The sequence below is a fragment of the Pseudorasbora parva genome, chromosome 6, assembly GCF_024679245.1.
Source record: "Pseudorasbora parva isolate DD20220531a chromosome 6, ASM2467924v1, whole genome shotgun sequence".
Taxonomy (NCBI): Eukaryota; Metazoa; Chordata; class Actinopteri; order Cypriniformes; family Gobionidae; genus Pseudorasbora; species Pseudorasbora parva.
The window spans coordinates 16,304,237-16,328,864 of record NC_090177.1 but is presented as its reverse complement, the minus strand read 5'-3'; the positions used below and the strand labels follow the sequence as shown (position 1 = coordinate 16,328,864).

The 24,628-nt window shown below is 38.1% G+C and overlaps 1 protein-coding gene across 3 annotated transcripts in view; it reads right to left on the bottom strand.

Moving 5' to 3' along the window:
- The window catches only part of plxna2 (plexin A2), a 280,272-nt gene that overhangs the window by 65,377 nt on the left and 190,267 nt on the right, over positions 1-24,628 (bottom strand). For all 3 annotated transcript variants that reach the window (XM_067445796.1, XM_067445798.1, XM_067445797.1), the window contains exons 11-16: positions 23,389-23,485; positions 22,872-23,071; positions 14,251-14,402; positions 8,269-8,386; positions 3,078-3,214; positions 2,230-2,397 (exon numbers count right to left, since the gene is read on the bottom strand). In XM_067445796.1, the coding sequence (XP_067301897.1) occupies positions 2,230-2,397; positions 3,078-3,214; positions 8,269-8,386; positions 14,251-14,402; positions 22,872-23,071; positions 23,389-23,485 (872 nt within the window). The remainder of the gene's footprint in view (positions 1-2,229; positions 2,398-3,077; positions 3,215-8,268; positions 8,387-14,250; positions 14,403-22,871; positions 23,072-23,388; positions 23,486-24,628) is intronic.

Below are 24,628 nucleotides of genomic sequence, written 5' to 3'. Positions count from 1 at the left end.
AACTATGCTAAATGCATGAATTTTATTATTGCACTTTACTTACTGCCTCATTTGTGATTTTGATGAAAATATTTTAAGAGAAACATCTCAATGTTAAACTCTGCTCTAAATGTCCCATCATTTGTTGTTTCAAACCTGCACAACTTAATTGTATAGTATGGAGCACAAATTTGTGCACTATATTTTTTTTGGTACATAAAATGGAAGTCAATGGGCTCCAACTGAGTTTGGTTCACAGTGTACTTCAAAATATATTATGTTGTGTACTGCAGATGAAAAAAATCCATTCAGGCTTGGAATGAAATGAGGGTGATTAAAGGAGGACGTTTTTGGTTGAATTACCCCTTTTCTTATGGGTAGGCATGATTCTTTATGCTTATGTATCTGTGTGTTGGCTATAGTGAGCAAATCCTACACTGATCAGGCACAACATTATGACAGGTGACGTGAATAACACTAATTATCTCATCATCACGGCACCTGTTTGTGGGTGGGATATAATAAACATTTTGTCCTCAAAGTTGATGTGTTAGAAGCAGGAAAAATGGGCAAGCGGAAGGATTTGAGCGAATTTGACAAGGGCCAAATTGTGATGGCAATTCTACTGGGTCAGAGCATCTCCAAAACTGCAGCTCTTGTGGGGTTTTCCTGGTCTGCAGGGGTCAGTATCTATCAAAAGTGATCCAAGAAAGGATCAGTGGTGATCCGGTGACAGGGTCATGTGCAACCAAGGCTCATTGATGCACATGGGGAGCTACTTTAAAATACTTTAGCTGAAATTGCTCAAGAAGTTAATGCTGGTTCTGATAAGAAAAGGTGTCAGAATACACAGTTTATTGCATATGTGGCTGCATAGCCGCAGACCAGTCAGGGTGCCCAAATCCTCCGCGATCCTCTTGTCTGTCAGCTCTCCTCACTCGTGACGAATGAGATCTGACTCCTGCTGCGCTTGTGATGCGACTCTCGTTTGGATCATTCTTTAGTAGGCGACACATTCAGTTTTTATTTGTACTGTCTGTTCTCTGACGGTGGGGGCGGTGCCACGGTGTGCATGTGATGTGACTGGTGTTGAGTCTGAACACCGGTAACACAGACAACACTGACTATCGTAGCAAGCCTAATCTGTGGGATATGCTGAACAAACAAGTCCAATCCATGGAGGCCCACCTCGCAACATACAGGACTTAAAGGATGTGCTGCTAACATCTTGGTGCCGGATATCACAGCACACCTTCAGGGGTCTAGCGGAGTCCATGCCTCAAAGGGTCAGGGCTGTTTTGGCAGCAAAAGCCTGACCAACACAGGTGGTCATTATGTTATGCCTAACCAATGCATGTAATCATGTGCAGCACTTTGGTATGAATACAGAGGCTTTATATAATCAGTCCAGTTATGTACAGTGAAATAAAGGGATCACTTAAAGGGATAGTAAGAATATTCATTTTTGGATGAACTATACCTTCAAGACATAGTCTTATATAATAACTATGCTCTTTGCCTGAAGAATATTATGGCATGTTGTGAAAGCAATCTGAGCTGTTCACTCTCTCTTTCACTTTCTTTACATGTCTTGGAAAAGTATGGAAGGTGCATATAAGGTATGAGACCACATTGAAAAGTAATGATTTAAAATTAATAATAAATATTTAAGAGTTCTTAATTTTAGCTCTTTAATTAAAGAAGCAGCTCTGTGATATTGGTTATGTGACTGTACAGATGGTCAGATGTGCTTGATGGATCCTTCTCAAATCATAATCATGAAAATATTTTAATTTAAATGACAAAATATCAACAGGCTTTTAAATCCTGTAATTTATGCTGTTATTTAAAGATATAGTCAGACATGATACATACTTTATAGACTGTGCAATGTATTTTGGGACTTTTTTCAGATCTCAAAGCGACTTAAAGCTTTACTTTCATAAAACCATCTACATGATCTTCCATGGTGTAATTTTTTTTTAAAGATGAAAAGATCTATCTGAATGCAAGTCAGCCATTTATTCATTTTCATGAATAACACAACAACAGGCAGCCTTGAACAAAACTGCAGAACTCCATTCAGTAAATCAGATCAATTTCTTTTAGGAATGTGTGTGACATCCATTCAAATGATCTTCAGCCTCAAAAAGTCAAAAGTGTTTGATCACAGTGATTGAAGGCCACACTATCTGATTTGAATAATCCAATACTAAAACAATGTATCATATATCATATATGTACGATTACCTGGCAATGCTCCATTCCGGTTCAATTCGTTGAACGGTGGGGTCGTCTATATACTCAAAAGTCAGGCTGTCTCGGACCTGGGCGCGATCCACACTCACGCTGATCTGAACCGGCCCCACTCCCGTCAGAGAAGGGGCCGAGTAACACACAATCTCCGTCATAGTTCTTCTGTGGGCAAAGAAAATACAAACCAATCAGATTCTGACAAGATACTAAGAACAACACAACATTTTTGCAGACGGCAAGACTTGTAGACACACTACAAGCGTTAGTGGGCGCCTCGGCTCTTTTTCAATTGCAGTCTTTTCTTAATGCTTTCACTGAAAGTGCTACCTATGCAAAGTTAGCATTAGTCATTCTCTGCATTAGAGAAAGTTAAGCTACTACTTATGGCACCCTCACACACGCTCGTATGTGATCGGGAACGTGTCATCCTTCCACAGGAGCACGGAGGAAAATAGAAATCTGCAATTAGACACTACCTATTAAAGCGGCCGCGCTCTTGCATCTTAAAGCACTACAATCAGCCTCATCTTTAAATTGAGATCCTGGAGTGAGCGGAAAAGGAGGATATATAGGAAGAAGTCTGGCAGGGGGTACGATATTTACATACAGAAGTATTATAGGAAAATTAGAGCAAGAGGAAGAGGAAAGACAAATGAAAAAGAGGGAATCTAGAGGAACTTTAAGCACTTCATTAAAGGGAGTTCAAGCAGAAAGTCATCTAAAACACAATCTGATGGATGTAAAAAGTTTACAGAGAGTTAAGATTAGCATCTTATGACATCAGTCTCCATGTTCACACTTCTGAATATACAAGGCATAACCGGTTATAAAAATAATCTCACTCATAAAACTCGCAGGTCTGGTTCCCAAAAAGCACAGTGACGCTACTGCCTGCCCCCAGGTTTTCCCCCATTATGGTCACTTTAGTTCCTCCAGACTCAGGACCCCGACTTGGGGACAAACCCATGACTGATGGCATCTGCAGACAGAAAGAGAAGATGAGTAGGAATCCAGGAAACAAACACAATTTTATTTAGGCTTTACTTCAAGATAAAGCTACAGTTTATAACGGTTTACATTTTCTTATTCATTTATTTGGTAACTCTTTATTTTACAGTGCACCTGTTACACTTCTTACATGTACTTTCATACTGTAGTAATAACAGTAAATTATGCATAATTATAAGCAACTAAACCAAACCCTAATCCTAACCATAATTATATAGTAAGTGCATTTGATCACTTAGTACCTATTTGTATAATTACACTGTAACAATGGTACTATTATTACGGTGTAATTATATATTTAAGTACTGAGTGATATTAATAAACAACATGTATTTACAATAGGTTTATGATAGGATTAGGTTTTGGTTGACTGTAACTATGCAAAATTTACTGTCATTACTATGTTAAGTACATGTAACATATGTTCTGTATATATAAATATGCATAAATATAATGTAAATATACATTTACAACCATGCAAAAGGTTGGGTGGGTAAGATTTGTTTACATTTTTTTAGAAGTATTTTAAAAGTTTTCTCTTATGCTTACCATGGTTGCATTTATTTGATGAAAAATACAGTTTAATACTTTTGCAATTTAAAATAAATGCTTTCAATTTAAATCTATTTTAAAATACGTATGAATCAGAAAGTTCAGAAACGAGTATATCAAGTTCAAATGAAGAGATAAAGATTTTTGTAAGGCCACATGAACCGGTGCAGAAGAAAGTCTTTCTTCTCAAAGCGTAGCTATCTGAACAGCTGAAGTACAGTATGTTGAGCTCTGAGTTGGGGTGGGCGAAATGCCGGTAGAGATGATTAACCGAAAAAAAAAGAAAAAAAACTTATCAAGTTTGTTGAGATTTTGGATTATCGTCTCGGTGTGCTTTTTGTCGCCTGACTGGGCTTGAACGGTTAAATATACATACCTGTACAAAGTGACCATATATTTGCAAGTAAACACAAAAATGTATGTCTTAAATAGAGAAATAAAATGCAAGAGTATTGATAAATCTATGTTAAAATACAGTTTATTCACATGATGGCACATATATTATTCTTATTATTAAATAGTTTGTATTATAAATGTTGAAAACTGCTTAAAATATTTGTGGAGGCCATGATTTCAGAATTATCTGAGGAGGTTTAAAAGAACAGTGATTAGACAGACAGACAGACAGACAGACAGACAGACAGACAGACAGACAGATAGATAGATAGACAGATAGATAGATAGATAGATAGATAGATAGATAGATAGATAGATAGATAGATAGATAGATAGATAGATAGATAGATAGATAGATAGATAGATAGATAGATAGTTTTTATCATTTAAGTTTCAGTATTGGGTAGGATTAAGAGATGTAGAATGAGGAAATGCATAAGGCATAATGTGCTTATGAGCACTAATAAACAGCCAATATCCTAGTATTTGCACGCTAATAAGAAACTAGTTAATAGTGAGAATTGAACCCTAAAATAAAGTGTTACCATAAATACATACATACATCCATATAAAAATCTTTTTAGTGTCGCTAGTGGCAAAGAAATGACACAGCCCAGCTTTCTGAATCAGCTAAAGACAAGCATCAGAAACCGCCTAGATGTGGGTGGCAGTTCCACAAAAGACAGCTACATTTGTAAAGAACAACTGTCCTTCATGAGTCTCATATGCCTTGTGCTCAGCTCACAAATAAAGAGCGAACGCTACAAAGAAATGCCATTTCCAGACTAGTCTGAGTGATGCGAGCTCATGAAAAGCATGTCTGAGGATAAATAAAAGGCTTCTTAAATGTTGTACATAAACTCTTTAGTTCCCAGTTCTCTTCATTTATTTTACACAGGGACTGAAAATAGCAGATGGAGAACCACACAAACAGACAGCTCTGTGTCTTAAGAAAGCACATGAAATGGCTGGTGGCCGACTTCACACGTGCATTGACTAAAAAATGAATTAACACCAATTTCGGTCTCGCCTCTCATTGTTCTACAACTGGTGGGCCGCTCGGGGACTCCGTGTTGTCCGACAACATTTGGCGGAGAGTCTGAGATAACACGCCGCTTTTATATTTGACTGCACAAGAAAATCACACACACACGCACACTTACACAAACACGCATAAACACATACAGGAAGTGACTGAAGCGCATATTGTTATATAAACAGCTCCCCTAATTAGCAGAGGGCGTTAATTGTGGTGGTATGGATAATTGTTTGCCTTAGTGTGTGTGTGAATGCCGCCGTTGATTATCTATTAACCCCAGGCCGGCGGTTGTGTGTTTGAGACAGGTGCGCAGGAGTTCCCACAGGTGCTCCTCTGCGACGAGACAACATGGCAACCATCCTTCCTTTGATTCGCTTAATGGCTTTTATTGTCTCCATGTTCAATGTGCGCTCCCCGTGGTGTTTCGTGTTCATAATCACTCAATATTTTAATAACCGAAAACAAGTTCTATTATGCTGACGAGAGATTCACTTCTTAACGGAGGAAGCAGGGCTGCTGTTTTACCAATAATAATGACACACACAGCGGCAATCTGTAAATGAGCTAGTTTTTACAGCGGATCTGGAGTCTTTTGTGCTTGATGAGTGCATTAGTTCAATAAACACGCTTTTCTTTTAATGTCTTGGCAAATACACGTGTAAATAATGTTTTTATTCACTAATTCTCAACATGATTTAGAAAACTACTGAAAATGCACAAAAATACTAAGGACCAAATAGCAATTAGCCGAATAAAAATGCCATGCGAGCCATAAAAAGTTTAATTTATTAACCTTTTGGCTTTTAATGACTCTAAATTTGCATAGAGAGACAGTTCCAACACATTAATGAAGTGAATTCCTAGATAACTGCCTGAACAGACAGAAACGTGTAAATGTATAAATATAACATGCAAATAAGTACTGGTTTTGTGCCAAATTCTCTTACACCAACAAAAATGTAGCAAAGAGTACCAGGCTACTAATAGACTTAAAGGATATTAGACTTTAATGCTGTATTGTAGTACCATGGTGTTATGGGTTTATCTGTATTCTTCAAGCCATGTTGGTTTATTTTTGTAAGAATAATGGGTATTTATAATGCTAATCAACAAAGCATTTATCACTGTATAGATATAAAATACAGAATTTCTACCTCATTCTGTGGTAAGACATTTTATTCGTATTTTAATTAGGGGATGCTATTTCTTGGATTTGGGTTCCAAATGGCATCCCACCAGTTAACAGGTTAAAGCATTACTAATGTTAACCCAGCCCTAGTTTGGATTAAAAACATGTTTTTAATGTTGTTTTTTGGGTTCATAAATGCTTCTCATGTTTGAAAAGATGTTTGTCACATATTGCTTTTTCCAAATGCACGTTATATATATATATATATATTTTTTTTTTTTTTTTTTTTTTATTGACATACAGACATACCAACCACAATAGTGCAGTAATTGACAATCGAGTAATTACATAATTCTAGAAGTGAAATAAAAGTGTGTTAATGTATAAGGTGTGTGTGGGTGAGTGTAGGTGTGGGTGTGTATTCAAAAGCAAATTTACACATTTATTATTTATTATATTATCACTACCACTTATCATCATCATACCATCATCATTGTAATAATCAGTGTCCCTTTTTTTTTTTTTTTTTTTTTTTTTTTTCCTATGTAATATTTATCATTGTCACCACTTTCAATGGGTCAATAAGTTTCACATAGTATTATAATAATATAAGATAATCCTCCCCCCACATCTTTTCAGTCCCTATACTTTTTATTTTATTTTTTATTTTATTTTTATGTTGTGTGTAGTGTGTAGTGTCTAAGGTGCATTAAAAGAAGGGGGACATTGTGCGAGTGTCTCAACTTAGGACAGAGATGCTGTCCTAGAGAAACCATTTCTCGCCTGTCCTACCTGCCTTAGTGTTTATGAGGTTTTCCAATTTAAATATACATACATACTCACATTTCTACATTGTGGTGCATTAAAAACACATGAAAAGATTAGGGGGAAAATTAGAAATAATCAATCGATTTTACTATAGTAGTAGTGGTGACAATGAAAACCAGGTTTGAAATTCCAAAACAGCAATGATAATAGTTGATGATGATGATGATGATGATGATGACGACAATGATGAAAGCAAAGACAACAATGGAAACAACAACAATAATAAAAATAATAATAATAAATAATAGCAATCATAACAATAACAATAATGAAACAATGAAACAATATTGACAATAATTGGAATTATGCAGTAATGCCTGTGGATTGATTAAGAGATGGGAGGAGACGGAGTTACGGAGAGAGAGAGAGGATTCAGAGTTGTAAGAGGTCAGAAAGTGTTGGATGGCAGAGGTCGCTTTCAGATGAGGGATTATAGGGGAGAGATGTGTATTCCATTGTAATAAAGTCGGTGAGAAGATTTTTCCAGTGGTTAATGTGTATTTTGTTACGAGTTTTCCAGTTCATGAGGATAGTTTTCTTGGCAATGGTTAGGGCTATGAGGAGAGTTTTAAAGTTTATAGTTTTATCTGTAATTATTGTGATGCACGTTATAAGCGACTCAAACTCCCAGTGCTTTCAGATCGAACAGTATTTACTATTGATCACAGAGCTGTGCTATCGCACTGAGCCACATCGGTTTAAGTGCGAGGTTAATTGCAATTATTCGTGCAGCAGTAGTTCGTAGCCGTAAATGAAGGACTAATAAGAGATATCGATTTTTGTAAGGCCACATGAACCGGTGCAGAAGAAAGTCTTCGTTGCTAAAGCGTAGCAATCTGAACAGCGTAAGTACAGTATGTTGAGCTCGGAGTCACTTCCTCTGATTTGACATTTTCAATGAAGCGTTTCTGAGAACAAAGCAACCTCTGCAAGGTTCACCTGTCCAAAGGCATAACATCATGTGACCCGTGAGTTCCCTTCAATGGACCAACTAAAGTCCAGTTTAATAAAACCAAAACAATGGCCAGTCTACCTACTACCACACTGCATTATTTAGATGTAGCAGAGCTCAAGGTCTTACCACAAAGGAATAGAGCTGAGAAGAGCGGGTTTGGAGCTCCGGCTTACACTCCCCTATGCACAAATGGACTGGGCCGGGCTTACTGTCCGCATGAGTTGCATCCATCTCACACACAATCCTGAGGAAAAAAAAGAAATAAACACGATGTGTTACCTTTTCATCTTGGCTTGAAATAATCACGTAAATGGATGAATATCACCATTATCACCCCCTCATAGCTTCTGTGCAAACAGATCCAGGTCTATCAAGTTCCTATGATTTCTGGACTTTATCCAGAATAAGGAACCAAAGCATTGGAAGTCATCTACAGTCCTGCTGAGTGATCAGTATGCGACTCTCCCTCTCTCTCTCCATTGATTTCCTCTTGATCTCAATGTAATTTTTGCTTTGATTGCTTTAGCACACACATTCCATTAGCTGAATTGACAGGACCGCCCTACAGGAGTGCCAATGTGTAGAACACACCGCACAAAACCATATGTTCCTGCAGGTTCTGAATTGCATTTGGGTGTTTCTACAACTAAAGGCACTTTTGGTAAATAAACTCTCTTAAAACACACTTTTCACACAGTACATACATAAATATACATACATCATAGGAGAAATCTAACGTTTTTGACTTTTTTTAAAAAAGTATCACTTTCCACCACATCTTAGGACATTTTAAACACAGAAACAGCAGACTCCTTTGGCTTGCAACTGTAACCCCTCCTGTTCGAACCGCCTGCTCCTAGCGGGACTCGAACTCCGGTCCGCCAGCATGAGAGTTGGACGCTCTATCAAGGAGGTTAAAGGCTGCAACCTCTAACGTCTCTTGAAATCAGAGGAGTGAGGTTTACTCACACAGCAACTACTAGCTGGTCTCCGTTGCACAACTGTAAGGCTTTTCATGTAAAGCATTTCATGTATCTTAAAGAAATGTATTTCAATTAATCATAAAATGGCCCTGATATGTCACTAATCATAAAGAAATCATGTTAATTTCAAATACTTATATCACTGACAACAGTAGTCCGGCCAGGATATTTTCATTTAAAAGTTGTTGTTGCAGCCCTCAACTGATGTTGACATGTTGTGTTTTGGCCTGAAGCTCCACCCTCCATTTATCTAGCAGCTTGAAGCGCTTTGGGTGTACAGTAGTACATATGAAAGCGCTATATAAATGCCTCATTCATTCATTCATTCATCTACCAATCACAAAGTCAGTAGTGTTTCGGCATCCGGGTTGCCAGCTCTGCTCTAGTTACCACAGCTGCAGCTACAAACGTTCCTGCTGATCCTGCAGCTGATCTGGCAACCTCGAGACAAGGGGAGGGGGAGAGGGGATACACTGCTCTACAGTCATTTGAAAGTGATTGCAGTACCAGTTTTGGCCACAATCTTACATACAATTCCTTTAACAGTTTAAAATCTGGTACCATTTTTTGTATTTCCGCCTGGATTTGGCCTACCTAAATTGAAAAGCTTCCCATACACACACGCACAGTGGTAAGATTAACATTTTAGTGTCATTTTACAGGAAACCCTTTGAAGTTACATAAAAATGCTAAAAGTAATTAAAGTAAATGTTACGAGTAAAACATTTACATGTAAGTAAATGTTGTCTAAGCTGTAATACCCTTATTACCCTTATAAAATTAGCCGCTATTTTATTTATTTATATATATTCAGTTTTGAAAGTGTGTAAGTCATAAATCAGGCCCTGTGTGCTCTAGCACCCTGCAGGCAGTTTCCATGCACTAAATTCCAAAAAATAAGTGAAAAAAAGAAGTTTGTCTGTGTCATGTTGTATGCAAGATTTACTCAAATGGATCTGAAGGGAGGACCCTCATTTAGACCACTGCGTGTGTGTGCATGGGAAGCTTTTCAATTTGGGTAGGCCAAATCCAGGCAGAATTGGTACCAGAGTAATTTAGTGTAAATACATTACTTTGTGTAAAACAAATGCCAAAGTGATGCATATCTCCAGAAAGTAGAGACTCCAAGCTTTCAAATGGCACCACATATGAGATAGCTCCTCCAGACATTTAAAATTGAAAGTATATACATGACGATGTCATTCCGGACCCTGTACAGGGTCTGCGGAGTTTAAGTGATATACACAATTAAATATTATTTTCAAACTTTTTGCATAACTGGAGAAAATATTCTACTGATAAAGGATATTTACCTTTTATTTATACTTTACTCTTAAACTCCTAATTTATACTGTTGTCATCTTGGAATCCCAATACACCAACAACTATTGAAAAAATTTTTTTCTGATGGTGGCAATGACATCACTCTTTGTCTAGATTATTACAGTAAAAAAATGTTTTTATTATAAAATAAGACATGGAACATGGATGCAAAAATGTATTCTATACTTAGGCTTTTTCAAAAGTAGCAAATGTAAAAGGCGACGACATGTTTTAAAAAAGGAAAAAAAAAAAAGTGACACATAAAAGTGCCCGAAATTGAAGAAACGCCCATATATGGCCTAAAAATGCAAGCCGTTGACGGCCAGCACAAATCAATACAGCGTTATCATTCACACTGATCAGGGAGCAGGTCGATGTTGCTACATCATACGGGCTGATCAGGTATCCGCTCCACGGATGGGTGGCCAGATCAAATGACAAAATATAAACACAGAGCCCATTGACAGACTCTCAAATGAAGAAAACACGAACGCGACATGTGAATTCAAATCTGCGTTGAAGGCGCGGGGGTGCTGCAATCGATGTTTGGTTGATATCGAGTGTTCGCAACATCAGGGATGACTGTCGGAATGCATGCAGCACAGACTGCGTGATTGTGGGTGTGATGTGGCTTCCTGCAGGGAGTCTGACAGGCTCGGCAGACAGCGTTTACAGCTGTTCGCGGCACACATTATGCCCCCTCAATCAGAATGAGTGGAGGACTTTCACTTCTAAGGCAATTAAAGTTTGGAAGCAAGTTTAGATGCTCAATCATAGCTGCTGCGTGCGTGGTGCAAGTTTAGCTGGTGAGCTTCGGACTGATAGATGCTGAGACTAAACCATACTGAGGAGGAAAAAGCACCTTTGATAGACATTTAAAAGTAGTCAATACATGTACGCATGACATAAAGCTATGATAGACATATGAGGCTCAAATCAAATCCTGATCTCCTACCATCTTTTAATGCCCTATATAAAACAGCGGGGAAAAACCTAGGAACAAGATAAGGTGTCTTAATGTTTTACAACTTTTGTACAAAATGAGCAGACAGAACTGTTGAAACAGATATGCAGCTTCCAGTTGCCGTCTATGGGTTTGATGGGGTCCAATGGCGCATTCTCCATTTCCTCATGACACCCCTTCGCCGCGCCATACAAATGAATCCACTCCCACTCGGCTCGGCTTCGTCCCGCTCGGATTAAACTGCTGTCAGAAGAGAGAAGGGCTGACAAATCTCCCTCCTACAGCCGGCAGCACGCCGTGCATTTCAATTACCGCATGTTTCCCCCCTCGCTCTGTCTGCCCCTGCCTTGGCGGCGGAGAGAGGCGCTGTGGACACATACTCCATCCGAACAGACACTATGTGCTATTTATATCCCCTTACAACATGACAGCATAAATGTTTGAAAGCCAAACGTTCAGAATTCTTTTCTACACTAAGGTCAGGGTGGGTTTTAATGCAACATAGAATCGCAAATTGTAAGCTGCTCATCCCAAGTAAGGGGAGGGTGACGTTAGAGTCCACAAAAAAGTGTTTTCCTCATGTTTTTGCAGGAGAAGAGATAAACCTGTGTTGCATTAGCAATCGGGGATCAAATCTATAATGGTATAATGTTTTTTGTTGTATGGGGGTGGCGTTGCTGCTGAGTTCCTTGCAGAGGCTGCCATATATGCTGGGATGTGGGCTGGATATTGTTATATGATGATTGTGAATAGATTGAGAGGGATCATTGGAAATGTTGTCGTTTTACTGAACTAAATTCAGTGTTTGCCCTTGATTCCCTGAGTGCTTCAAGACTAGGGGTGTAACGGTACACGTATTCGTACCAAACCGTTTCTGTACAGGGCATTCGGTTCGGTGCGTGTGTGTACTAAACGGTTCCGAATGCAATCATTAACAGTTAACAGTCGGCTTGTTTTAAGCGTGGAATACACTTTAATCCAAGTTCCCACACAAACATATTGAGTATTTAGTCCATGTTATCTTGAAATTCAAGCGATAAATGCCGTTTTGACACTCTTTAATGTGATGTGTACGATCAGTGTATCTAGGCGTGTCAGTTCAAGGCCCGGCGCGCAAGTGAACGCGATCATCTCCTCCTAAATAAAAAACATGAATTAATATTTCTTAAGGTATGCTAAGCATGCATTACAACTTAAACACATCAGATGTCGTTTAATCACTCAATTAGTGTTTCAACCGTGGAAAGAAAATAAAACAGCTTGTAAACATTTACCTCAGAAGTCATTCAGTGTCCACAGCTGTGAGTTTACTCACTAATAGTTAATAGTTTGGGCTCTGTTGTTAACTTTTAATATTATAGTAATGTGCAAGTAAGGGCTCCCTACAGAGTTTAAAGCATTATCTTAAATTAATTAAATTATAGCAAAGTACAGCCACATTTTTTTCTGTAAACCACAATTTGGTAAAACTGCTGTACCGAATGGTGACTTCAAAACCAAGGTACATACCGACCCGCTAGTTTTGTCTGTTACACCCCTAGTAGAGACAGCAGTTAACTTTTTTTATTTTCATTGTGTGGATTATATGCTGGTAGATTTCTTTTTTCACCGGGGAGGCCTTATTTAGTGTGTGTGGCTGTTTTTTTAGAGTCATGTGTGTGAGTACAGGGTATGAGAGCCGGTTATTGATATCTTCCATTATTTTGTCCAGTAGGGAGAAATCTTTTCAACTGCATAGTGCCTTCTATTTCTCTCAAGGATAAAGGTTGGATACAGTAATACAGTGTCCTAGTAACCCAGTGTTCACGGTGATGTGTCAAAAGGGTGAGGGCAGAGAGAAAAACAGATAAGGAGAAATGCAAGTTTAATATTGTGTGAATATTTTTTTATGCTTACTTTCTAACATACTACCACAGTTAAATATGCAGATAGGACCTAACTAAATCATTTGTAGGCTGAGTTATAAAGTGTAAACACTGTGGCGCTTTTATTAAGAATTCAATACAGCCTGACACAGCAACAGCTCAACCAATGGTGTGAGATTGGGGTGGGACTATCTGTTTTTCTGACCAATCAAAGATGAGGGCAATATTTAGAAAAAAAACAGTTTGAAAGCAGTTTTGCTAGTGGGCAGAAATTACATATTTCACCATTTAACGCAATGTGTTTTTTTTTTTTTTTTTATCAAAAGGTTGACAAAAAAGCTGAGTACAGACATTTTCTGCATATCCTAGCAAAAACTACTACTACAAATCATCACATTTAGCACTTCTAGCCCAAATTCTTCCCCCAGGAGGTATGATATATATGGCAAAATACCGGCTTAAGGATATTTACAGATAGGGTTAATGACACAATTACAAGGGAAAACAACACGAACAGATGCTTAAGAATGGGACCTACTCCAGGCAGAGACCAAACCAGGTCTGTTTGGACTCTAATTAGGGCTTGTTTCTGCTTCACAAGAGCCCTGGTCACTGCTGACAACCAGCACTTCAGATAGAAATGTTTTCCTGCTGTTGTTAAGATGTTTCTGTCAGATAAGACAAACTCACTAGAGCATAAAGGAGAGGGCCATGACCAACCCTGCCTTTCGTACTTTGCCCTGATTGGTCGCTTAATGCTTGTGACATCATCGCCTTGTTCACTGGATCCTGTGTGTGTTTAATGCCCCCCCCCCCCCCCCCCCCCAAGAAACAGCTTTCTCAGTATGTGAAATGTAGGACATTATCTTTTCCAACTCCTGCTATTTTGAGAAAGATTAAAGATAAGCTAAAGTAGTTTTTCCCATTGTAATCTTTCACAGCAAAAATTCATTGGAGTTCCACAGTCACTCACTGTTCAGCGATGATGTAGCCGTTCTCCTGTGGGGTGCACTGGACTCCCGCTACCTGTACGTTGTTGACCATGTCTGAGAAGGACAGGCCGAGGTTCACACCACGGATGGTCACTCTGGTGCCCCCTTCTGGTGGTCCTGCTACTGGGGTTACCTGAAACAAGAGAGGTAGACTCAGTAATGGACTCATTCAGTGAATAATTCAGTAAATATTACTGAATAGAAATATGCTAATTTGGTGCACATAAAATCATTCCTTATTTGAAATAGAAATGTTTTGTAACACTATACATGTATTTATTGGAATTTTGTTTATACATTTAATTTATTCATTTTTGGGTGAACTATCTTTTTAAACACTGAACATCAGGTGAGAATTCGCTCTATATATAACATACACATTAAAAAGTTCATACGCAAAAGCCTACACTAGTTAAAGGTTTCCAAATGAACCTTTTAAAAGGATTCATTTTAATGATAATTGTTCCTTGCATTGTGTTTCACTTTAATTGCAGCAAATTAGATATCAGTAAAACTCATTGTGGCAACTTCCTAACCTATTAAAGTTGCATAGTGCATTAAAATTCTCCAGTCAAGACTGCAGCAAATCTGCATGCTGTTGCCACAGGCAATAAATCTAACACAAGGCCATTTTAGCCCTCGGAGCAGCCCACCCTCTCATAAAATACAATATGGCCACTCAGCGTGACCTTGGCTCTGGGTGCCAAAATGCCTTCTGTGCTGTTAAAGCCCAAGAGAAGCTCAGTCCTGGACCCTCTCCAGATCCAAATATCACTGAGAGAGAGAGAGCGAGAGAGGGGGCGACGGACAGACCAGAAAGCCACACGCACAGTATAGCCACTACATACACAATCAATAAACCATTTGTGTGCAGTCATGTGGAAGTAAAACTAACATGATCAAAGTAAGAGCATCTTCTAACTGTGCCTGTTTACGGATCTGAGACCGGTGCGGGAAGCGGACTAGATCCCGCAGTTCTCTCAACGGGAGCAGCGTTAAGCTGGGAGTTTAGCGGACATTAATTGGTTAGGATGTAAGTAAGTGTGTCACTAGTGAACCTTAGGGTGAAAGTATATGAATCTTTTATTGCTTCTTAGCAACACAGGACTGGAACCAGAAACATGCGTAAACAAGGAGGGAAAGAGAGAAAGAATGGAATGCTAAATATATTTGTATCGGTCCGAGTCAGCATCAGACTGACTATCTAAGACAAACTAACAACAGAAAACTAACTAAACACTTTAAATAATGCATGAAATGCCATAACATACTTTTTTGTTGAGGAAAAAAGTCATATGTACAATATTTATGCATTATAAAGTATAAAAATCTTCTTTATGCATGAAATAGGCATAATGCAGCAAGGTTTATACTCCTCACTATTTTTTGTTTTGTTTCAAAATTATAACTTCACAAGAGCTTAAAATAGCATGTTAGGAGAAAAAAAATTATATACTTTGCAGTCTTTATGTATCTGTTATGCAAATAAATAATACGCCATTCAAAATAAAAATGAATGTTGATATCACTTCTGTTGTAGGCTATACTTTACATTAGACAAATATAAGCTTAAATTTTCTCAATACAATAAAATAAAATAAATGTCTTTAATAAGAAGGTCATTTCATATTTATTTTAAAATTATTTCATGTTATATATTTCATAATATTTTACAAATTAATGAAATCATATTAATTATAATATATTTAATATTTCTTTTAAAGGATTTTTATTAGTAAACTTTATTAGGCACACCTGTTTATCTGCTCACTAATGTTTAATCAACTCAATCATTAAAGCACGATGAAGTTTAAACTGAGCATCAGAATGGGGAAGAAAGGTGATTTAAATGACTTTGAATGTGGCATGGTTGGTGATGCCAGACAGGGCTGGTGTGAGTGTTTCAGAAACTGCTGATCTCCTGGGATTTTCACACAGAACCATCTCTAGGGTTTACAGAGAATGATCAGAAAAAGAGAAAATATCCAGTGAGTGGCAGTTCAGTGGGCGAACATGTCTTGATGCCAGAGGTTAGAGGAGAATGGCCAGACTGGTTCGAGCTGATAGAAAGGCAACAGTTGCTCAAATATCCACTCAGGTGTGCAGAAGAGCATCTCTGAATGCACAAAACATCAAACCTTGAAGCAAATGGACAACAGCAGCAGAAGACACACCGGTGTAAGATAAGGACAGGAAGGCTGAGGCTACAATTCGCACATGCTCACTAAAATTGGACAAAAAAGCTGCCTGGGCTGATGAGTGTCAATTTCTGGGACATTCAGATAGTAGCACAGTGTACTCTTCTGATGGCTACTTCCAGCAGGATAACGTGCCATGTCACAAAGCTCAAATCATCTCAAAGTGATTTCTTGAACATGACAATGAGTTCACTAAACTCAAATGAGCTTCACAGTCGCCAGATCTCAACCCAATAGAGCACCTTTGGGATGCGCTGGAATGGGAGATTCACATCATTGATGTGCAGATGACAAATCTGCAGCAATCTGTGTGATGCTATCATGTCAATAAGGACCAAAATCTCTGATGAGTGTTTCCAGCACCTTGTTAAGGATTATCTAATAAATCCAATAACCTAATAAAGTGAGTGTTTATATATACATTTTTTAAAATGTATATTACTATTTTTAAAACTAGTATACCGTATTGTACACTGCGTAAAGTAGTACCTCTATTCAGTTCCAAACATATGCATGTCATTTTTACAGATTATATAGATGTATCCTTACAGAATACACTATGTGTTGCTTTCATCTGTAGAGATTAAATCTCATCAGCTCATGTAATAACAGTCTGGGCGTCAGATTCCAGCTTCCCCTCGATTGTGGTGCTGTTCTGACTGGCCATTACAGACATCAAATGGGCTTTATTCATGGAGCATAAATATCCCTCGCATTGACTCAATACTTCAAAGTCTCGTCCGCCCACTCTGAGGTGAAAGCGCTGCCTTGTTTGACCCAACAGACGGCTTCCTTCGCCGCACAGCTACTGGTTCCAGAGCTACAATTCGTGCCCAACTGCAATTTCACCCTCATTACAAGAGTGACTGTCTGGATTCTGTCCTCAGAATGAGAATGTGGACCTTTTAAAATGACGATCTTCAGAGTTCTCACGGGTTGAACACATGCACACAGATACACTCCCAGCCACGGGCCAGTGTCATGTCTGGAGAGAGTCTCCGGGACAAACAGAGAGTCTTTTCATTCTTAATGCATGCTTTTTTTATCGCTTTTTTTAGCTCTGCTTGGATGCCCCTTACCCAACATGCACCGGTGCAGATGGCTTGGAATCGGTCTTTCGTTAAGTAATGAAGAAATGCTAATGCTTAACACCAGCACGTTCAAGTCTAACCGGGGATGAATTTCCTGTCCTCAGAGGGTTTTCACGCACTCAATTGCGGCGTATAATTAGAAAGCTGTAATGAAAGTGTGCAGCAGGAGGACGGAAGGTGTGATTTGTTACCGGGATTGGAGTCTTTTCAGCTGATTCAAGCACGTCCCAAATTCACACTGAGATGCAATTTATGGGCTTGATAAAACTCAGCTTATGACTTGTTTCTTGCTGCATAAACTGCACACTAAACACTTTATTTGCTCTTAAATGTCCCGCGGTTGGCTGCGATAAAGACTGAAGGGGGCTTGGTTTTGAACTTCAGCCAAGCAAGCAAGTGTTTAAGCAAGGAAAGGAAGAAACAAGGGATTTGAAAGTAGTGCATCTAGTTTAAAATTGGAGTTTGTGGTTGAGTGATTCGAGCTGAATGCTCTTCTGTAAATAGACATGTGATTTTGTGGAAAAGCTGTGTCGTACTACACAAGCGTTGTAGCTCTGATGGGAGAGAAGGTTCTATCAGGCTCAATATCATTTATTCATGACGATTTTCACCGTGGACGGTCTCTCTCGCTGTCAGTGCCGGAGTGTATGTACCGGTGTGTATTTGTATTTTAGGCTATTATTTCCTGAGGCTTTGGACCATGTTTTGAAACAAAATCATGGTTTCAACTGCATTTCTAAGTCCCCCAAGACATTTACTGACCAGGAATATATAATATATATATATATATATATATATATATATATATATATATATATATATATATATATATATATATATGAAGACTTCAGATGCAATCTGATGTTTTTCTTTAAATAAGCATTTTTTGTCAGGCTCCTATGTATAGCTTTCTACCGAAGTACCGGTACTTGTGAATGGGCTGAGGCTGGGATGTAGGTTTGAAGTGAAAGTATTTTATGAACGTATACTATATATGGAGAGCATTAATTTAGTATCGTTGTCTCAAAGCCCAAAGTAGCTTTTAAAAGCTTTTGCATCTAAACTGTTATATACACACGTCTGTTTTTGTGACCTATGGGGACATTCTGCATTTTTACTTTCTAAAAAAAACTCATCTTGTATGATTTATATGCATTTTGTGCATATAGTGCGTTAAGTGCGGACATGGCCAATGTTGTCATATTTCACCCTCTTTTTGTAATACCTATGTTATACTCATGTCATTATACACATTTGTGTCCTGATGTCACAAAACATGCCCCCCCCCCACACACACACAGACACACAGACACATACACACACTATTTTTACAATAAAGAAACAAACAAAAATTACAGTTAAAATAATTTTCTTATTTCAAATATAGACTACCCAGCCAAAGAAACAGTTGCTGTTTGGATTCAATAATGTGCATACATTTTTGGTCAAGATCTTGTATTGACAATGCAAGAGTCCAGCATTTGTAAAGTCTCCTCCAGCACATCCCAAAGACTTTTTAATGATTTTTAAGATCTGGACTCAGAGGTGCCAATTAATGTGTGAAAATGATTCTTCATGCTCCTTCCCAACCATTCTTTCACAGTTTAAGCCTGAATGATCATTGTCATCCTGGAATATGGTCATGATGTGTCTTCCTACATGGTTGTTTAAGAAATAAAAAGCTATACACTCCACCAGTTAGGGTTGGAAAAACTGTTGCCAAACATATAACATGCTAGAAACATAGTAATCACGCAATAATGACCCAATCATTGACTCTTAAGCATTTGCGATTTAAATCCAAACAGCAACTTTTTTTGGGAACCGGGAAGTATTGTGTAGTATGCTGTATTACATATATTTATGCATTTATAAAATATATTTAAAAAAATAAAATTAATAAATTATTTGAAAACAAAACAGCAATACTGATATAAAATTGCATTTAAAGTCCAAAATGTTTTCTGATCCAAAATTAGTTCTGTGAAGCACGAACTGACACCAACCTTTCCGTGACTGAGCTACTAAGGAGAGGCTCAGAGACCATCTGAAGCAAAGAGCGACGTCAAGACCAGCTTCAAGTGTCTGACTTTTCTCCACATTCATTTGATGCTGAACCCTCAGCTTTCACTGAGGACTTAAGCCTCATTAATATTAATAAGTCTTTAGAGGAGGGATAGAGTGCTGCTTAATAGAAGCGTTAATCATTTATGACTGTCATTTTCTTGTAGGCAGATCTCGCTAATGTCTATGTATTTGCACAAATCAGCTTACGAATGTCTACATTCAGATAAAAACGGAAAATAACATAACTAAATTAAGAACAAAAAACAATCAAGGAAACGACTGATCTAGGGGACATTTTTACATTTATGTGCGGCAGTGAAAGTGAGAGAAGAAAAAATGGAAATGAACAACTTGGAGAGAACAGATTAAAAATGGATGAATTAAAAATATTCATACTAATTTGCTTTGAAGGAACTGCTCCACTGCTTTGTAATGTGGTCTTGGAAAACGTATGTGTTTGAAACACAAAATGCAATGCTCTTTTACCTTTAATCTGGGACACTGGTACATATTGAATAAAAATGAGTGCTGTATTACACATAGTACCATATTAATGTCTTCACATACTTTGTTATGATACTTACATTGCAAAGCCATTAAAATAATCAATATTGATGTAGAGAGTCATATAAATGTAGAACTAGTGCATTTCAATTATACTAGTTATTTTTTTATGAAGGAACAGCGATTAAACATTTAGCTCAACTTTAGCTTTGGTTGAAGTAAAGTAAATATAATACTTTAACACACATTTAAAAATGTTCACAAAACTTGAACCTCCTGTTAAAGACCTAAAAAATTAAATAAATAAAAAACAGTGTTTTTATCAAAAAATAAATAAATTACCAAGTTATCAATAATTAAATTCAATGTCTTTTACATATACGTATAACTTAAATTGTTCAACAAACACAAATACACACACACGCACACAAAAATACATATTCACAATTCCATGAACAGAAGGCCAAAGAAAAGTATGTGTATGCTTCAATACACTAATAATGCTATTTTTTAACACTTTCCAGAGGCACAAAATCAGAGGCCATCCGTCACATAGCTCTTAACCTTAATTTGCCCATTCATCCTAAATGAAAACAGACAACGGGAAGTCATAACCCTTACGTTTTAATTGGTTTGTGTGCTCATGGGGCAGCAGCTTGTGATATGCAGACTGCAAACAGCCACATGAATCAATGAGTTCCATGAATCAGGTACTTTAAACACAGGGCACTGGTGCATTACCTAAACTAATTAAACACCATGTCTTTCCTCAGTCTCCCAGCAGACACACACACACGCACACCTCTCACAGTATGCCATCAACGTTCTAACATTGTGTTAATTACAAGAAAACGTGAGATATTGGCAGCTAGAGTGAGTATGACTGACGATGAGAGTGACAGAGAAGCTGAGAGAGAGAGAGTACCCACAATACACACAAGCTCACCTTTCTCTGAGAGTCTATGAATAGCGACATCAATAAAGAGCTTAGTCAGACTACAGAGTAGAAATATGAGCTGACCAAGCATCTTCCACACATCTCTCTGTGTGTGTGTTTGTGTATGTTGATTTGTCAGTTATGAATCATGCTGATATAAATACAAAAGTTTGGTGTCTGCAAGATTTTTTTGTTTTTGAAAGTTGGTGTGTTAACAAGGGCGTGTTCACAGTTCACATTTGACGTCTTTTTTGACAAGAATAAGTTGACAAGAGTGCTTTTTTAGTAAAAAAAGAAAAAGAAAAAAGAAAGAAGCTGGCAGCGCTTGGTTCCAAATAGCAGCCGAGAGCGTCTTTTGTTAACAACAGCTGAACAAGAGCGCTGTGTGGTGCAGAGAATCTCTGTGTAATTTAAAAATACTACTGTTAAAGCTGCTGTCCGTAACTTTTTTTGTGTTCCAAGACTTACAAAAATTATATAATGAGAATGTACCACATCAATCAATTTTCCAAACCTTGTTTTTGTCTTACCCTGAATAATTATGGTACGTTTATAATAAGTGTTTATATTGGGACTATTTCAGGTCAGACTGGTAGGTTCTGCTGCGGAGGAGCACAGTCGCTGCGTGACTCGCCCATAGACATGAACAGAGAGAAGTAGCTCCGGCTGCAATGTTCTTCCGCAAGACGCATGCAGTTCTGTTTATTAACCACCAGAGTGTAAAAAGTTACGGACTGCAGCTTTAATGTATGACGAAATGTAGTTCAAAACTTTTTCAGGTGATAATATACTTGTGTCAAGCTCAAATCTGTGGTTTATTTATAAGAAGAGCACCTATTTGAATATTTGATCTGCTGTTTTCGATGTTGTTAGATCCAGTCGATCAGCGGGCGTGCATCGCTTGTTAACCCCGCCGAGAGCAGCCTTTCCTTGGCTAGTCTTTCTGATGTCTGCCGCTGGCTCTGATGTCCTCTGGTGGTTATACACGAGATATTATTTGTCTTGTGTATATGTAACGGGTGATCTTTGGTCTCATGGATCTATAATTTATTCCCTGACAATTCATTTAGGCTGAGGGCAAAGTAAAGTTTCATTACTTTGTATGTTTAGGCTATTAAACTTTACGTTACCATTGTAGCCTATACTAGTGCTGACTTTGTATGTTTGACTGAATTGTTTGCTTTATTTCTTGTATAACTTCTTATAACGTTTACTTATACTTTTATAATGCCTATTATTGATCATACATATACTTACATTTAACAAAAAGAGACTGGTTGTGTTTTATGTCATATTTAATTTTTATCAATAGTTATAATAATATATGCACACTTGTCTGAACCACATATTAATATGTTTAATATTGTTTTAAACATAAATGAAAATAGGCAGGGTTGTGTTTTATGACATATCTCGTTTTATTGTAGACTAAACAGAGATAACCTTCTCCACTTTCAGGTCTTGCTACTCGCTTGTCATTGGTCAGCTGTCAAAAAGGCGCTTGATGTAGGGCGTTTTTATCAGAAAACATATTTTAACTCACAAAAGACGCGCAGAGCTGCAGAAATTATGATTTCAACAGAATTATGTTGTTGTCTTTTATGTCTGGAACACTATCCAGCATCAACGGTGGCAATCATCAGTCAGATATTTCTGGAAAATGACCAGCGGACTGTACATTACCTTACATGTGCGTATTAAGTAAACATCTGCCATAAGGGACCCAAATTAAATCATGTATGAAAGAAATAAAGATAGAGAGACCTGACTGTTCTTGACTGCGAGTACGTATATATTTGACCCACCTCAGTGATTCGAGGGTTGGTGCACTTGACGTTTGTGCTGGAGAGGTGAAGCCAGCGGCTGGTGTAGGGGTTGGACATGGGACAGTGCTGGCGAAGGGTACAGCGGCCCTCCATACTGCACCAGCCACACTGGAACTTCCTCTCAGCCTTCAAACACACGCCACAGCTGTCCCTCTGAGCGCCACACTTATACAGATGCACTGTGGGATATACAAGTTTTTATGAAGTTTACTGGAGACTTTAAATTGACCTATCTGACAGTTTAGGAGAGCTATTGATCATAAACATCTCAAGTTCAGCATAACCATGATGCTTAGCTAGTATTGCTGAGCATGAGAAAAGTAGCTTTAGACTCTTATTTTGCTATAAACATGAAAAGAATAATAATCAGTATGATCAATCACCTCAAACACTATTTAAGGCAGAACAATTCTGGGAGAATTCAGCAGGTTGCAGCATACTTATAAGGAGTTTTGGCTTAAAAACATATGATTTTCATTAGATATTTATGCATTACCTTTGATGTTCTCCGGATTGTCAATGATGAAATTTCCATTCCACACCACTGAGAAATCCACCGGCAGTTCACTAATTCTCATCCCTTCATACAGATACTGCAGAGACAGAGAGATGGAAAGGGGTTACTACATTTTCCTGACAGTGCAAACGCTGAGATAATGTAAAGTTTATGATTTTTTTTATATATATATATAGATTTTGTCTTTTCTGTCAATTATTGATTACAACATGCAGCCAACAACTGAACGAATAAATGGCAGAGTGTACATGAAAGTGAAGCAAATATCAGAAGAGAGAGAGAGAGAGAGAGAGAGAGAGAGAGAGAGAGAGAGAGAGAGAGAGAGAGAGAGAGAGAGAGAGAGATGGTTTGACTGTATTAGTGCTCATATTGAGTTACTCCAGACTTGCATCATCAGTCTGAGGAATAAGAAAGACTTTTAACACTCCTATTTTCTACAGCTTGGACACTAAGCTCCAACCGCCTTCATTTCTACTTACAGAGTATGTGTGTGTTCATTTGACAAAAGAGAATGACAAAAAGTGTGAGAAAGGAGGTGGTAAAATGTGTGACCCATGCTGGCAAAAGGAGTTGGAATGCGCACGGGATAATTTAGAACTACAGGCAAAACGAGTGTAAAATGTCGATTTTGAGTTTATTAAGCCCTCGCCTTAGCCTAGAAATCTAGACGCACCCTAGCGGCAGCAAATATAATCTGCCGCGAGTGTCGTCTAGCAACTCTATACACAATACACTTCTTAGCTGTAAACACCAAACTCTGGTCGGGCCAATCGCATTGTGTATAGAGTCGGTGGGCGGGGCTTAACATAGTGACGGCAAAGTAGTGTTTGCGTGCTTCTAGTAAACACAGAAGCTGGCGAACGGCTGTCTTTCGAATTAGCTTTGACCGCGACTCTGGAAGACTTGGAGTTAAGCTTTTCTCTGAGAAAATAACAAAGAACGGCACTGAAGTCATTCTTAAGAAGGGAAGATGTGTTCGGAGTTTTGCCGACCGGATACGGCGAAAGTTGAATCTGTCATCTAGCTCTGCTTCACCTTCGTTGCTCTGGTTGGTTGTAGCGCTATCCTATCGAGTGCAGAGGGAGTTTGAAATACGACATGAGATTGACTGAAACTCAGTGTTTCACCCCCCCCAGCCATAAACTGTGCATTTCTGGATCTCAATTTAGCTTTTTCTATGTGAAGTGTTAATGGAGTAAGAGTACAGTGTTTAATAAAG